Source organism: Anolis carolinensis, chromosome 1, assembly GCF_035594765.1.
Source record: "Anolis carolinensis isolate JA03-04 chromosome 1, rAnoCar3.1.pri, whole genome shotgun sequence".
NCBI classification, from domain to species: Eukaryota; Metazoa; Chordata; class Lepidosauria; order Squamata; family Dactyloidae; genus Anolis; species Anolis carolinensis.
Genome location: NC_085841.1, coordinates 290,750,222 through 290,764,291, shown reverse-complemented (window position 1 = coordinate 290,764,291; position 14,070 = coordinate 290,750,222). Strand labels below are relative to the sequence as shown.

The following is a 14,070-nucleotide window of genomic DNA, read 5'->3' as shown; positions in this document are numbered from 1 at the left end:
TTAATTTCACTAGAATGGTCTAAGCATTTCGCATTATCATTTTCTACAGAAAGCAAGGAAATATTATTATTTCTCAAATGTTGATATTATGGCATGAATGTGATGTGCAACCTCTGTGTCCTCTGCAGTTAAAGGTACAGTGGGACACAGTTATGAAAGCCATAACACCACTTGAATCCTGCTGCTGCCTTCTGGGAATAATTTATGCTGTTGTTGAGGTATAAATGATTCTGTTGGGATCTTTTTTCTAGATATTTAACCTTGGCCTGAGGTTATAGTTTGCATGCTAGGAGAAAGTGCTTATTTTGAAGGTGTGCATTAAGGACTTTGTGATAGTGACTGCATTTTTCACTGGCTTTAAGGACAAAGTATTAATAATAATAATAATAATAATAATAATAATAATAATAATAATAATATCCCGTTTTATCTCCCCCGAAGGGGAAAAGTATTGTTTCTCAGCCACATCACCACTCTTCCTTACACCTAAAACAATTATATAATGGCTGCACATCTTTAGTAAGGAGCAGAGTATTTCTAAATGTTTGTATTCTACCTCTATTGTAAAATGTACCACAGAAAAAGATTCTGATTAAGCACTTAGGAGGTGGGGGATGGTGAAGAGACAGTATTATTTCTCCATTCCTCTAAGACAGTGGTTCTCAACCTGTGGGTCCCCAGGTGTTTTGGCCTACAACTTCCAGATATCCCAGCCAGTTTCCCAGCTGTTAGGATTTCTGGAAGTTGAAGGCCAAAACATCTAGGGACCCACAGATTAAGAACCACTTCTCTGTGAGGTTATTGTTTATAGTCTGCTATAGAGAACTGCAACTGTAAAACTGCAGGTATTATTGTGCTTACTAGTCCCTTGTACATAGTACAAAAGCTTATACAAGCCTTTAATGTACAAAAATAATTTGAGATTTTAAATACTTCTAGAAAAGAATGTAGCAAATATTTCAGTGAACAATGTTGGTGCTGGGGTAGGGGGATGCATGTTGTGTTGGCTTCTCTAAGGCACTTTAGCATGAGTTGCTTTTCTTGCTCCAAGCTGTAATGATGACCTCATATACCACTGCTATTAAAACCTTGACATTTACCATTTGGTGCTACTCTAAAATTAGGAAATGTCACAAATATATTTTCCAGATCACAGTGGAAATGCACAATTTCAGTAACAAAAAAGCAATCAGTTAGACTAAATATATATATTCACTTTGGAATATAATCAAGATGTGACACCTTAAATTATTAAAATACCTACAGTCATCAGTGGAACAGTGCAGGTAGGAAATAAATGAAAGCAAATGTAGAGTATTATCTGTTTGCACATTTCCAGTTGGAATTTCTAGGAGTAGGCCTACATGCTCTGTGGATATATTACTCATGCTTAAGTCTTGAAATTTTAAGTGAAAAATTTATCAAAAAAGCTAGGTTAACTTATCTACAGGCCAGTGTAAGTACTGCTCCATAATTCCTATATGAAAAAGGAACCACTCTTTCTCTGAGTGGCAAAAAGCAAGAGCTTAGTCCATCCCATCATAACCTAAAAGAATGCCTCAGCAGGAAAATTGTGGTGGTGTGACCAGGAGTGACTGGCTTCCTGAGGCAGCACTGGTGTTTCTTCTTCTCCATTGCAGGACCTTCAGCTTATCCATGAATCATATCAAAATCCACACATTAGGTCAGCTTATACAGGCAGTCCCTGAGTTGTGAACATCTGACTTACATATTACTCCTACTTGCAAACGGGGGTGAGACAACAGGAAGTAAAAGGAGATCTTCCACTAGGAAGGGGAATTAATCCTAGAAGGAGTTATTGCAGGGAAAAGGGGTCACCACTGAAGCTTTATCACCAATCTTTGTTTCCACAACCCAAAATTTTCAAAATCCAATTGTCACAGGGACAGAAAGTGAAATTAAACCTTCTTAGCACAGGCAGCAAAACAAACGTTACAGGGGTGTTAACCCTTCCCTATGCTAGCCAATTTTTTTTAAAATTGGCTGGATTTATATTGTAAAGACATTCTGACTTACATACAAATTCAGTGTATGAACAAGCCTACAGATTCTATCTTGTCTGTATCCTGGGAACTGCCTGTACATTTCTATATGCTACCTGATATTTTCAGGACCCTGTTTCAAAAAACGCTCTCCTCTGTTGTTGCAAAATGTAGTTTGACATTAGACCCCAGAGATGTCCTCTCCTGCTCCTTTCACCAATCTGTGTCTTGACAGTCTACTGCATTGGCCTCCAGTCTGAGGGGGAAGCACGACCAAATAAAAACACTGGAGGAATCCAAACTGGAGAACTGCGACACTTCAAGGAAAAGGGCATACTTCACTTCATTCACTGCACTTTCTTAGCCTGAATTCATTGATCAGCTCCCAAAAAGCACTACTATCATTCAGAATAAACTTTCAATTTTAACTAGCTTCATCAAGTGGTTATGATTCTTTTTCTCAATATATTTCAGTTGTAAGGCACACTGTTTATCTCCATTGTTGTAAGGCACACTGTTTATCTCCATTGATGGACATAAATAGTGAAAGGATGGGGGAATATTCAGAGAAAGTTACTCTGTAGGGAAAGTGCATTAAAGCACTGAGCTGGAGACGGAAAGGTCCCAGGTTCAAACCCCAGGAGCGGCGGGAGCAGCCGCTGTTAGCTCCAGCTCCTGCCAACCTAGCAGTTCAAAAACATGCCAAGGTGAGTAGATCAATAGGTACCGCTCTGGCGGGAAGGTAACTGCGCTCCATTCCACAGCCCCGGGGTAAGACTCAACAGCCGTCTCACTTCTTCGTGCTTTGAAAAGCCTGGAGGAGCAGGATGGCATCTGCCCTTTCCCCCCAAGCTCCAAATTTAGCTCTTAAAACTTTCTTAAAAGATATCTGGCCACCATAAATGTTCTCCTTGCATCTTCTTGGCATGAGAAAATGACACGCAAGGAGACGGGATGGTGGTGGTGAGGAGGGATTTTCCTTGCCCTTCCTGTCTCCTCTGGTGTCATTTTCTCACACCAGAAGGATTCGAGGAGAACCTTTATGGTGGGCAGGTATCTTTATGGTGGTCAGGTGTCGTTATTGCCATCAAAAGATGTTCTTAGCATAATTTTCTATTATTTCTGACGTTTCCAACAACTGATATTTTAACTTTGTACTATATATCAGTTGCGTGCACAGGGCAAGATCCTTCTTTCCAAGAAAATGCATGACACAGATATTATTGGAACAATAAAGGCCACAACCTTATTAGTTAGAGCTGTAAATGGAGTTCACCCAAGCACACAGATCCTGGATGTATGGCATCGATCTACCCACCTGTTAATCAATGAAAACGAATATCCCGCCTGCTGCCTGAACCCATGGATTTTCAATGGATCAGACCATTTGGGCATGTGACCCTCATTGGACATCTTTCCTTGGCACCAGGGAGTGCCCTAAATGTGTGTGTCCTCTAAGCTGTGCTGCCCTGCCTCCAGTACGCACACACACACACACACCGAATCACAAAGGAGACCCCTTTGATACTGTTACCAAAATACCGTGACCAGAGGTACTCTAATTCCGAGATCCAGGATCCATATCAGGTCATACCAATTGCCCTAAATTTTGTAACAAAATGAACAAAGCAGGGCAATACAAACTTCCAAGAGGGGGATATAGAAGGAAATAGGATAGGTGGTGGGCTGGCGCTTTGAACGCAAATTCTCATCAAAGCAGGCAAACAAACTGTGCAAAATCTGCTGGGAAGGAGAATGCTGATCCAAGCCACAACCACTTGTCAGCCCCCTTCGTCCTTTGCACGGGAAGTCGTCCAGGCCAATTCACATTGTTTAATGTTTCATTTCCCCATATTTCTTTTGAAATATTCTTTCTTATATATAATGTCTATTTAATCCATGTAATCCTTAACCTATTCTGTCTCTGTTTGTCATGTTTTTACAGTAATTTTAAGCTTCAACAATAAATTAGATCAAGGAAGGAAACAACTCTTTTTTATAGTAATAGTGAATTGAAAATAACCTCATGCTTCAGAGAAGGAAATTAACATACAGTGTTAAAAGCCATGGCAAAGCTAGCGTATTTGGCGTTTGTAGGAGGAGAGAAGATTTGCATCTGAAGTGTTTCAACTCCTAGCATGCACTCATCAAGGTTATTTTTATTATGGGCGTGTTAGAGACAGGGCAAGCAGAGTGGCTTTTCAAAGCTGCAAGAGCAGTTTTTGTTTGGCGTCGAACAACCAAAATGTAGAAACGATAGCTATTAGTAAAACAGTACAGCTGGGCTGAATCATTCTTTTTCCTCTCTAATGGCATGCATAATTGCTCTAGGTTTTCAGGCATCCTTCACCCGCACTTATTTAGATTAGTGACTGATGCATTTCCATGGAAACCTTTAGGTACAGTGTGAAAGTGGAATGATCTGGACTCCATTGCTTAAGCCCATAACTTGTATAAAATAATAGAGTGCTTGATTTATATTTTGATCTCTGAAATTCTTCTCACACTGATCATCTTGATGGATTTAAGTCCGAAGCCTTTTCCTTATTTTTTTCCGAAAGATATTTTTACAATAGACTTGAAGGCACACTACAATAAACAACAAGGGGTGAGCAACTGAGTTCAAGTAACTTGAAAATTGAGGACTATTTTTTGTGTCTTGATGGTGATAGCAAAAACACAGCCAATGCAACTGAGATGGTTATATCTAGGTTAGAAACCATGGCTGAAAATTCAAGATTCAAGAAGAAAGTTCATTTTGGAGGTACTGTGTAATTTTAAAAAGTATAAATGTGTGTGGTTTGTGTCTGTGTGAATAACAGTTGTAAAGATCTTTTAAAATGTAGATGTAAAAAAATCATAGTGATGTGTCCTCTATATGTTCTGATTTGTACTGTATACTGATTTTGTTAATTTGAACTCAATTCCCAACAATATCTTTAATTCCATGGATTTCAATTACATTTCCAACTCAGTATGTTTAGGCTTGCAGGTGTGGCTCTTTAAACTATTTATTTGATCTTTTTATTCTAACAAGGATATAGACGGTTTTATAATTAGATAAGGAAGTGAGCTTTAAAATATATGTATATTATATGAGGTTTCAAAATACATTTGCATTTTAAAATACTAGGACATTGCTTCTTTTTAAAAAAAAGATGTCATGCTCAATGCCAAAAGTCACTCATATTCTGCCTATGATTTCATGTATTGTTGTATTTTTGAGTGACATAGTCATTTAATATATATTAATTAAATACAAAGTGTGCATGAATGTTCATTTTTAATGTGATTCACTTGTTCTCAGTTTATCAGCAAAGATAAATTATTATAACATTTGATTAAATCTCAATTGTCTCATGAGTCATTTTTTAACCCAATATCATTGTATTCCCATGAACAATCCTTTTTCTTTTATTAGTTAAAGTTCAGTGTGTTCTGTCTGTCCAATGAAGGAACAGTTGTTTGGGAATATTTTTAGCTGAACATTCTAGGATCAATAAATACCTTTCACCTCTGTTTTCTGTTTCTTTTCTTTTATAACACCAAAAGACATTGACAGGATACAAAAGTATCCTTTTGGGGAGTTAAAATATTTGAGTGGGGAGTTAAAATATTTGAGATAATATTTGACATTGGCAACAATATATTTATACACAGTTTTACTATCTTAAAAAAATATATATAACAAAGATTGCAATTCAACCTGTATCTACTTCTCTGGGAACCCCAATGACGCTTGTATCTATGCAGATATAAATGTACAACAAACTTTAAAGTCAGTATTTCAAATGAAAAGGACTATTTTTCATAGAATTTCAGGCATGATAGCTTTCTAGTAGGTGTGCTTGTATACACTGTAATGTTATCCGGCTGTAAACTTATGTCTGGGTGATGTGTTTTTAGATAGTGGTCTTTTAAAATTGAACTAAGCATCTGAAAGATTTGGTACTGGATGTTTTGTGTTAGATCTCTCATATTATAGCAAATTCTGAATGTACAGACTTAAAAGACCTTTTTGTCTCCACCCCTCAGTTCCCTTTGCTGTACCGTAAAGCATTATTTATGTGTTTAAGCAGGTGTTTAAGCAACGCGTTGTCATGTGGCATGAAGCGGATCCATACCATGTTGTATTTCTCTGATTCATAGCCTTTTATGGTTAGTAAAAGGAATAACCTGTGCCTTAAATATAAAAAAAGCCTTATCCTATGAGATGCAATTAATTCATGGTTTCATCACTTGTAATGAAATAATGGATTTCCCCACCATTTTAAAGTAAGTCTAATGGTGAAATAGATTTGAATGACTGTGTTTGGATTTTTGATTTCCTAGTCAGATGGTTGTAGTTATCCAAAATTAAGCAAAGAGGAGCAAGTTAGTGTGATATTTGGATTACCAAAACTGAATCTCTTTTTTATTTTATTGCTAAGATTTAAATTACATATTACCAGTGTTGCATTCTGCTAAACATTATTCCCTTTTTTATTCTAAAGTAAACATATGGTTGTTTAATCCCAATCAAAGCAACCATGCATGAGTAGGGGGGTTTGATAATCTCCCCTCTTTCCCTCCCTTTTTGGCTGAAACTCAGTGTCATGGAAACTCAATGTAAGAAAAAAAGAATCTCCTCCTTTAGCTCTGCCACACGGGGGAGTTTGGAAGAAGAAGAAAAGAACCCCGGGATGTGTTAAGGCATCTCCTCCAACTGTACAGGGTTGACCTGCAATGCTGCCCTTGGGACTTATTTTGGAGCAATAAGGAGATAGATAGATAGATAGATAGATAGATAGATAGATAGATAGATAGATAGATAATTATATGCAATTTTGCCCCTAAATGGTGACCCTGATTCATGTATGCTTTGTTAACATGTTTCATTTTTTAAAAAAACATTTTAAAATCAGAGTTTGTCTATCTTTTCTTGACTGTTGGAGTGGCATAATTAGCATGTTCAGCTTGAAAACATTTGACTTGGGGAATAATGGGACGTTGCCAATACAAGCTGTTCAGTTACAATGAGATGTTGGAAGAGGTGATCCAATTGTGGGAGTTAATCTTGACTCTGTAGTCTTCATTCACATTAATATCCAATAGATGGCATTATCCCTTTGTATCTCTAGCAGTGCCATATTCAGGTACAATTAACTGCTCTAAGATTAAAATAAACAGCAGATGTTCGCTTCAGTAGTTTATAGTTTCTAAGGCAGAAACGGGTAGGGTTTTCCCCCAATTCTGGACACTCTAATAATGGAACAAAAAGAAAAATACAGTCATTTATGGAGATTATGGAAAAATAAATGAATTTGGATGACATTTGTGGAGAATATGTTTCTTAAAATGAAGGAGAAGTTGCACTTGTTTATTGTGTGAAAACATACGGCTTTGAAAATAAATTATACAAAATGTATTGTTCAGTGCTAGAGCTAACATGAAAAATGCATGTTGTAGCAGATGCTTTTTAAAGAGGTTCTTTCTTTGCCCTGCTGGAGAAATCCTTACTGGATACCATTCTTCTCAATGTGTTGGGTTGCCCTTCTGTATAGATATGGATATCCCACTAATCAAATAAATTAAGTGTCTGGGGTGTCATCTAGCATCACACAAGGACTTCTGTGTATGTGGCTGAACTTTCCCATCTGGAACAGATGGGAGGATTGCAGGGAAGAAAGAGAATTTGCTTTACTAACAGAGTCCAGTCTGCTGATGCATGGACATCGTTGGTTATAACCTGTTGTGTGTGTGCTCGGTAACGGTCTGTGTGTAGTGATGCATGTGCACAAATAATCTCTGGATTTGCATGTGCACTAGTTGTGTGGTGACAGCACATATGCCATTTCACGGCATAACTCATGCTGAAAGCTCCACACAGTAAAGGAAGGTGTGAACATTACATTTGATCCCTGTGAAATGTGTGTATTTTTTCTTGCATGAAAGTATTTGCATAAAACGCTTAACAAAGACATCAGAACTGCATTTTCCTTTGAGATTTTGACTGGTAATTTCAGTTTGTTTGTTTTTTCCTTTTAAAAAAACCCTCAAAGTAAGTTGCTTATTGCAAAGGCTTTTTCTATACAGATAAAAGCATTCTTATTAAATGGTATAAAATCTAAGTGCTGTTCACCTGCACAATCTTAAAAATGATGATGTACATTTAAAATAAGCCAGTGTGGTGTAGTGGTTTTAGTGCTGGACTAGAATTGAGAGAGACTGGGATTTGAATCCCAGCTCAGCCATGGAAAATGACCAGATAACCTTGGACACATTGCAGGGAGGAAATGGCAAACACCTCTGACTAAAGCTTGCAAAAAAAAAAAAAAAAACCTTAAGAAAGCATCAGAGTCATAACAAAAATATTTGAAATCAAGACCATTAATGTAAAACATATTTGCAATTTGTCATTATTTTACAGCAGGAGTAGCAACTGCTAAGTATTGGAGCTTCCCATGCTGCTTGTAGGACCTTGGAGGTTCATATTACCCTGCATTACATCCATCCCCTGGTTTTTTAAAACATATTTTAAAAATTTTTATTACATTATGCAGTGGGCAGGAGTGGACATGGATGCTGATAAAAACTCACGGAAGAGCTCTGTGCGCCTGCAGTGATAAAATTTCTTATTCCTCCTCTCCTCACCCCATTTTGACAATGGAATTCTTTTACTGAAGGTGAATGAAGGCAGCAATCGTGCTTCTTCACTCCTTCCTATTTAAAAAATATTTGCCCAATAAGAATAAACTTCTCTCTCATTGGAAAAAAAAACAGAGCATGACTAGTGCTTACAGATGAAAGCAAGTGATTACTGGTACCTCTTCAGTTATTAGAAAAGATGGTGATGCTTGATAAGATAGAAAGAAGTAGGACAAGGGGAAGCCTGCATTACAGATGGGTAGACTCAGCCAAGGAAGCCCCATCCCTGAGCTTGCAAGACCTTTGCAGGACTGTTGATAACAGGGTGCATAGAGGTCTCTTGTTCATAGAGTCATGGGAGTTGAAGTTGACTTGGCAGTTGATGCAAAACCAACTACTTCATTTGTGCCTGGTATAGCAAGTTGTGCCTCACAGAGCAAAAAAAAAAAAAGCCATTTACAATAGGCAGGAATGAGGAAGCACTTCAGCAGCATCTGTAATTTGATTTTGGCAGGAAAAGAGAGAAGTGAAAAAAGATAAAGGGTCAGCACTTTCTTTTGTGTGGTGTGCAAGGGGAGGGGGTATACATGGGAAAGAGGGAGGAGGCAGTGTCTTAATCCCTGTGAAATCCTGATACTGTGAGCAGGGTGGGGGTGGGCGTGATCTCTGAACAATACATACTGCTGTTTATTTTCCGGTCCCAATTCAAGGTGCAGACCATCACCTATAAAGCCCTAAACGGTTTGGGACCCACCTACCTTCGTGACCGTATCTCCTATCATAAACCTGCCCGATCCCTTCGATCGTCAGGGGAGGCTCTCCTGTCCCCACTGCCGATATCTCAGGCCCGCCTTGTGGGAACAAGGGAGAGAGCCTTTTCTGCTGTGGCCCCCAATTGTGGAACTCACTGCCCAGTGAGATTAGGCAAGCTCCCACATTAGCAGCCTTTAAGAAAGACCTGAAAACATGGCTCTTCCGTTGTGCTTTTGGAGAGTAATTACTACATACATCCTCTCTGCTGCTCTCCTCCAATATCTGTCCTCCAGATTGCACCACTACGTTATGACCCTGTTCTCTGTGGTTTTTACTCGTATTTCTTTTCTCACCCCGAGTTTTAACTTAGTGTTCATGTGGCACGCCCTTGTTCTATTGTTCTTCTGATTTTGCGTATGTAGTGTATATTATCATTTATTGTATTGTTCAATGTGTTTTGATTTGTTGTTCTATTTATATTGTGTTATATTGTATTGCTCTGGGCATGGCCCCATGTAAGCCGCCCCAAGTCCCCGTTGGGGAGATAGTGGCGGGGTATAAAGTTTATTATTATTATTATTATTATTATTATTATTATTATTATTATTATTATTATTATTATTACTCAAAGGATGCAATGACCATCTGCAAGCCCCACAAAGGATGCTATTATTTAAAACATCTTAATAAGATAATGGCTGAACAAAAACAGGAAAAAATCTGAGATTAAAAAAGGTTATGGGGTATCTTGATGCAGGGGTAAGGTAGATGAAGAAGCTGGAGGGAGATCAAAGGTGATCCAGTCATCTTGACTATCTCCTTTTGTGATGCTGTTGCTGCAGTTTGGAAATACCTAAGAATAATTTTTCCTCAGCTAACAATAAACAAATGCATTTTGAGACAAGTTTTGTTTCATAATTTAAAATGAATATGTTAGACTGCTTGCTGATTTTGAATATTTATATATTCAGTATATTTTAGAATATCCAGGGACTATGCTTTATGATTCTTGAAAGCTGTTTGATTGGATTTTGTTCTATAAGCGGCATGCATATTTGTCTAGTTCCCAAATTGTGACTTAAGCACAATAATTCTGCATTTTAAAAAAGATATAAAATGCACACACACTCATAAGCTTGGCAACATTACTTCTGGGAGTTCCATCTCTCAAAATCCCCTAGGTAGTATGGCAGCTATAGCCCATGCAAAGGATCTTTCTCAAGTTCTTAAAACATAGAGTCCCAAATATGCTCAGTATTTGTAGACTATTAGCCAAATCCCTGCTCAGCCTTGATAACCCACTAGGTGACCATGGACAAGTCACGCGCTCTCAACCACAGAAGAAAGCAAGGGCCACTCCACCCTCACCCCCAAACAAATTCTTCCAACAATCCCCCTTCCCATGGTATGTTTTCCTTAGGGTCAGCATAAACAGAAATGGCTTAAAGGCACGCATCAGCAAGAGAGCCAACATAGACATTCCCCAGATATGTGCAGCATTGTTTTTTCCCCTTTCCTTACTTAATGAGTGCTGCCTCCATCACTTATAGTTCAGTTAGTGTGGGTATATTCAGACTTCCTCCTAATATTCTGCTTCCTTAATATTCCCCCTGCAGCGACAGAATATAAGACTACTATTTGGAGTGTTTCCTTCATAATAAACCACTAAACTTTGCCCACAACTCCTGACAACACTGTCAACACACCCAATCAAAGATCAGCCCACAGTAGTTTCCTTGGCGACTCACACGCTGCTGCTAAAATGGACTGCAGCACAAATGACAGAGAGGAGGAAATCAAAGACAGAAACAATGCTTAACAACCCATGTTTTCTTAAATAAACTCAACATGTGTAAATGTTGTGGTCTTTTGAAATATATCAATTGCTTTGCATGCCCCCCCCCCCTTGAAACTTGGTAATGGAGTAGCAAGTGCAAGCATAACAGGGGTTTTGAAAAGCAAAATATTTGAACATCTTCCTAGCATTATAAGATATCTTTTTAGATAACTGGACCCAACTTCTCTAACAAAATGATATGAATTTTCATCTAGGTCAGTTTTAAGAGTAATATTCAATTCACTCCAAGACTTTTTGTTTCAACAATATTTGAAAATTGATGAGATTGATGATTCTTAGATACTAATAAGTCTTTTTGAACACATTATTGCATACTTCTTTTTTTCATCATGTGTGGAGCAAGATAGTACAATTTGCTGTGCTTTTAATTTTAAAAATTAAAAATGTAAGAGGCAGAGAGAAAAGTCATTGAAGGGAAACTGATATATGCGTCAGTGGCATCAATCTGAACAAGGGAGAAATAGGGGAAAGGACCAGACTGATATATTTGAACTTGAACTTTGTAAGAAGCCGAATTATATTGAGAGTTTCACATACTGAAGGCTGGACTGATGCATTTCCCCCCAAGGTCTTGCAGGACAAAAGTGATAAACAGAGACAGCAGTAGAAAAAAAACACAGGATTTTAAATATGAACAAAGCCAGAAGAGCACTGTTTCCCAAATCTGGATACAATTTGACGCAGCAACAATGTATTAATGGATTTGTAGGGTTGCAGAGTTAACCCAAAGCAGCATGAGTTTTCAATAATAAACCAACTGAATGATTTTGAACAATTGTTAACCACTTTTGAACACTTTGAGCATTAACAAATGTAATAATGTCAAGGGTCATATTGAAAGTAATACCTGTGTGCCAATTTCCCTGAAATTATTAACTCAAATTGATACAATTGCACTACAAGATAGAATAATTCTTACTATTCCTTTTCTGTATTTCTGGGTGTTACATAATCATGTCTATGAAACAGAAACAAAGAGCAGTCATGGAGTTTTTCAACAAAGAAGGATGTACTGCTATTGTCAAAAGGTTCAGAAATGTGCTAAGATGGGTGAAAGGTTTACAGAAGACAAAGCCAGTGTTTAAGACATGTAATTGAAAGTCAGTGACATCAGTCATTAGTGAAAACTAAAGGAGTGTGGGTGACATGATTTACACATGACTGTTTAAGAGACTAGCTACAGTCATAGGTGCTGTTGAGCAGATTATCCTGGAATGTGTATACTAAGTGGGTTCTTCATCAATTAACAGCTGATTTGACAAAGAAGGCACTGTATATGTGTTTAGAGCTCTTGGCAGCATTTGAAGCCCATGCTGCTCTGCTGCTGCTCAGTCACATAGTCGTTTCCAACTCTTCGTGACCTCATGGACCAGTCCACACCAGAGCTCCCTGTCAGCCGTCACCACCCCTTCAAGTTCCTTCAAGGTCAAGCCAGTCACTTCAAGAATACCGTCCATCAATCTCGCCCTTGGTCGGCCTCTCTTCCTTTTTCCTTCCATTTTCCCCAGCATCATGATCTTTTCCAAGCTTTCCTGACTTCTCATGATGTGGCCAAAATACTTCAACTTTGCCTCTAATATCCTTCCCAGTGAGCAGCCGGGCATTATTTCCTGGATGATGGACTGGTTGGATCTTCTTGCAGTCCAAAGCACTCTCACGATTTTCCTCCAGCACCAGAGTTCAAAAGCATCTACCTTCCTTCACTCAGCCTTCCTTATGGTCCAGCTCTCGCAACCATAGGTTACTATGGGGAATACCATTGCTTTGACCAGGCGGACCTTTGTTGCCAGTGTGATGTCTCTGCTCTTCACTATTTTATCAAGGTTGGCCATTGTTCTCCTCTCAAGAAGTAAACGTCTTCTGATTTCCTGGCTGCAGTCTGCATCTGCAGTGATCTTCGCGCCTAAAAATATAAAGTCTGTCACTGCCTCCACGTTTTCCCCTCCTATTTGCCAGTTATCAATAGGTGTAGTTGCCATTAACTTGGTTTTCTTGATGTTTAACTGCAAACCAGCTTTTGCACTTTCTTCTTTCACCTTGGTGATAAGGCTCCTCAGCTCTTCCTCACTTTCGGCCATCAGAGTGGTATCATCTGCATACCTAAGGTTGTTAATGTTTCTTCCAGCAACTTTAACTCCGGCCTTGGAATCGTCAAGCCCCGCATGTCGCATGATGTGTTCTGCGTACAAGTTGAATAGGGAGGGTGAAAGTATGCAGCCCTGCCGTACTCCTTTCCCAATCTTGAACCAGTCTGTTGTTCCGTGATCTGTTCTTACTGTGGCTACTTGGTCTTTATACAGATTTCTCAGGAGACAGACAAGGTGACTTGGTATCTCCATACCACCAAGAACATGCCACAGTTTATTATGATCCACACAGTCAAAAGCTTTAGACTAGTCAATAAAGCAGAAGTAGATGTTTTTCCAGAACTCCCTGGCTTCCTCCATTATCCAGCAGATATTGGCAATTTGGTCTCTCATTCCTCTGCCTTTTCTGAACCCAGCTTGGACATTTGGCAACTTTCGCTCCATGTATTTTTGGAGTCTGCCTTGCAGGATCTTGAGCATTACCTTACTGGCATAGGAAATAAGTGCCACTGTACATTTGAGCATTCTTTAGCATTTCCCTTTTTTGGTATGGGGATATAAACTGATTTTTTCCAATCTGATGGCCAATCTTGTGTTTTCCATATTTGCTGGCATATGGCATGCATCACCTTGACAGCATCACCTTCCAAGATTTTAAACAACTCAGCTGTGGTCCCGTCGTCTCCTGATGCTTGTTATTAGCAATGCTTCTTAAGGCTCATTCAACCTCACTCCTCAGGAT

The 14,070-nt window shown here is 38.6% G+C and overlaps 1 protein-coding gene across 13 annotated transcripts in view; it reads left to right on the top strand.

The window, feature by feature from the left end:
- The window catches only part of shank2 (SH3 and multiple ankyrin repeat domains 2), a 405,147-nt gene that overhangs the window by 200,014 nt on the left and 191,063 nt on the right, over window positions 1-14,070 (top strand). Inside the window, exon 1 of one of the 13 annotated variants that reach the window (XM_062967840.1) lies at window positions 4,027-4,767. The exons of the other annotated variants lie outside the window; for them this stretch is intronic. Coding sequence (XP_062823910.1) covers window positions 4,701-4,767 — 67 coding nt within the window. The 5' untranslated portion in view covers window positions 4,027-4,700. Of the gene's footprint in view, window positions 1-4,026; window positions 4,768-14,070 lie in introns of those variants that run through there. 13 annotated transcript variants of the gene reach the window in all.